This window comes from Ipomoea triloba, chromosome 14 (genome assembly GCF_003576645.1).
Source record: "Ipomoea triloba cultivar NCNSP0323 chromosome 14, ASM357664v1".
NCBI classification, from domain to species: Eukaryota; Viridiplantae; Streptophyta; class Magnoliopsida; order Solanales; family Convolvulaceae; genus Ipomoea; species Ipomoea triloba.
Window position 1 is genome coordinate 13,329,943 of NC_044929.1, and position 3,549 is coordinate 13,333,491.

The window sequence follows — 3,549 nt, forward strand, 5'->3', positions numbered from 1 at the left end:
TGGCAATTTTGAGTGGCTATTTTATGGAACAAATATATGTGGTGTCCGTTTCTGATTTGGATCTGGTCATAGTGGGTTCTAGTTCCTAATAGAGAGATGAACAAATTGATATATTGTACGCTTAGAAATTGATTCTCAGAGTAGACCCCTTTGAATTGAAAAATGAAGATGCAAAAGTTTAGAAGTTAGAATGTATTATAACTTGATCCAGTGCTCGAACTATAGTATCTTAATCCATTTTATCTTAAGAGACTGGTTCTACAACGCTCCTAACACTAACATGAGATAGTGAATCGATTTTAAGGTAGAGATTTCCTTCTTTTTGGTTCTTTGTTGGGATTATTTTCTAATATTATATATATATATATACTATAAGCTAGGAATCTTTATTTATTATATTTGTTTTGAAACGAGGAATCTTTATTATATTAGTTGTACAGTTGTACTAATCTATATTACTCATCAACACATTGCCCTTTCTTGCATTGGCAACTTTAAGCAAACTACCTATCCAGCTTGGCTTAATTTCTTATATAAGCTAAGCTACTTCCTTTCCATCTCCCCATTCCTTCTTCATTTTCCCCTCTCCCTACATACATATCTTCCTTTGCCACCTTGAAGTATATAAAAATAAATAAAGAAAGAAAATGGGTAATTTGATGGGGCATGTGCTACCTGGCTTAGGTTTCTTCTTGATAGGCTTATGGCACCTACTAAACCAAGTCAAACTCCACGCTTCTCACCCAAAAACCTACTTCTCTCTCCCATGGTTCCCATCTCCAAGATTCAAGTACTTGGAGCTCTACGTGATCATGGCCGGCTCCTTAGCCTCCATTTCCATGGAATTGGTTGTGGGACCCTCAAGGCACACCCCATTCGACCCCGACGGCACCATACCCTCCAACCATCTCCGGAACTTGGAGCACGCGGGCATCTCCGCCACCATCCTCTTATACGCGGTTTCGAGTTTGGTTTTGGACCGGGCGTCGCCCCCGGCCAAGCACGGGCTAACGCAGCTCATTGGCTCGCTCGCTCTCGCCCAGGAGCTCCTCCTTTTCCACCTCCACTCCACGGACCACATCGGGGTCGAAGGGCAGTACCATTGGCTCCTCCAATTGGCCATTCTCATATCCTTTTGTTCCACCGTTTTGGGCATTCCTTTTCCCAACAGCTTCTTGACTAGCCTCGCTAGGTCTTTCGGCATTATGCTACAAGGCGGGTGGATGGTTGCTATGGGGGTTTTGCTTTGGACGCCCGGGTTGATCCCCAAGGGATGCTTCATTAACGACGAGGATGGCCACCAAATCGTGCGGTGCCACACCGCGGAGTCTTTGGAGCGTGCCAAGTCTCTGGCGAACATTCAGTTCAGCTGGTACGTAAACGCCGTCGCCATTTTAGTGCTCTCAATCTACTTGGTGTGCGTCCGAAAGGTTGAGGAGGACTACGAGCGTTTGTCCAAGGAATGTGAGGATGAGAAGGAGCTGATTCAGCGTAACGTTGAAGCTCAAATAAACCTTTACGAGAAACAATACCCAAAAAATTCGGACTATTAAGAAATTACTAAAAGATCGATCGAGTGGAAACTGTACTGTTAGTATTGTTGTGGTTTGGAATTAGTGTGGTTTATAAAGTAAAAGGCTTCAACATAAATTCTCCTGAAATGTGAATTTATTAGTATGCCCGCATAAGCCATTGAGTGTGATGATTTGAAAATATGAAAACCGTATGTACCATTAGTCGTCGTAATAGGACTCTTTCTTTTAAGTCATTGTATACCCTATATGGCTTAGTATTAGAGTACGTAGTTGTGCTTGTATATTCTGATGTTATATGTAAGTTCAAATTTTTAAGGTATTCAATAAAAAAAAAACATACTCCGTAATATTTTTATTTGCTGCTTGGTCCAGGAAAAGATATTGTTTTTGGATTAGAGGGAGGAGAAATCCCAAGAGGGCCTATTGCCAACCCGCCAAAGAGCCGACTTTTTTGGCCTGGCCCGTCTAATCCCGCAAATTATGCCGTGGACCCAGGTGCACATTGCAAGGTGCACCTGGGTCAAAAACGACGTCGTTTATGGCTTTTTTTTAAAAAAAAAAAAATTTGTTAATTAACGCCGTTAACGGAGCAATAGGCAGGCGGTTGTCGACTACCAGCGGGAGAACCAGAGCAGAGGAAGGAAGGCGATTTCACAGTCCAGTCATTCACCATCATCGCAAATCAATTCATCATCGCCGCAACATCATCGCAAAACAATTCATCATCGCCGCAATTCTCGCAAAACAACTCATCGCCTTTGTTTGATTCATCATTGCAGTTCTCTCATTCATCATCGCAATTCTCGTTGGATTCATCATCGATTCGACATCGCGATATTATTTCGATTCACCATCGTAATTCTTCTTTTCAATTCTTCTTCAATGATGGCAGAGGCAGTAGATTCATGTTTGGATTCATGTTTACATGTTGATGGCTCATCTTCGATTGCAGGTTTTAAGTTTGGATTCTTGTTTGATGAATTGTATAGATTTATGTTTGTTTTTTTCGAATTTAGGATTTGTGGTTAGATTGATTGTGTAACCATGTATTTGAGTTTTAGATTCACACTTATACAACTCTACATTCACAGTTACATAGTGATAGATTCACACATTATGAACACTACATTCACACTGTTTCCTGATACTCTGTTTTATTTTTTATATTTGCAGTGATGGCAGAGGCAGTAGATCAACTAAGTTTACACGTTAATGGCTCATCTTCGATTGCAGGTTTTAAGTTTGGATTCTTGTTTGATGAATTGTATAGATTTATGTTTGTTTTTTTTGAATTTAGGATTTATGGTTAGATTGATTGTGTAACCATGTATTTGAGTTTTAGATTCACACTTATACAACTATACATTCACAGATACATAGTTGTAGATTCACACATTTAGAACTATAGATTCACACTGTTTCCTGATAGTCTGTTTTATTTTTTTATATTTGTAGTGAATGCAGATTTAGTTGTTGTCTCAACAAGCAATGATCAAGGCTGTATAAATGCTGAGGATTCTACTTCAATTCCAGGTTTTTTTTTTAAATTGTTTTTTAGAGTAAAATTAGTGATTCATATTGATTTATGATTTTATGTGTAGTTGTGTGTAATAGTGTTTGATGTGTGAATATAGAGTATAGGACTTGTGAATATATAGTTTTGAATGTATGAATGCATAACAGTGTTGATATAATTGCTAAACATATTGCCCCTGAAATGTGTGAATCTAGAGTTTTCAAAATGTGAATACACAGTATATGGTATGTGAATCTACTGTATTGAATGTGTGAATGTAGAGAAGATAGTAATCCTATTACTGAACAATTATCACTGGAATGTATGAATCTGTTGTTTTCTAACTGTGAATATCTAGTATAGCTTATATGAATATATAGTGTGGCATTACCCGCCCCCCCTCTACATAGAGAATATATTTTCATTAGATTGCTTTTTATTTGTTTTCTTTTGGTATGTTTTTCCATACTTGAGGTTATATTTCATATGTGCAGTTGA

General features: G+C 38.5%; 1 protein-coding gene across 1 annotated transcript; it reads left to right on the forward strand.

Moving 5' to 3' along the window:
- Positions 1-571: 571 nt before the first annotated feature.
- Positions 572-1,884, forward strand: LOC116004401 (transmembrane protein 45B-like). Its single transcript, XM_031244438.1, has one exon. It carries the CDS (start codon positions 648-650, stop codon positions 1,551-1,553), a length of 906 nt encoding a protein of 301 aa, XP_031100298.1. The 5' UTR covers positions 572-647; the 3' UTR covers positions 1,554-1,884.
- The last annotated feature ends 1,665 nt before the right edge of the window (positions 1,885-3,549 follow it).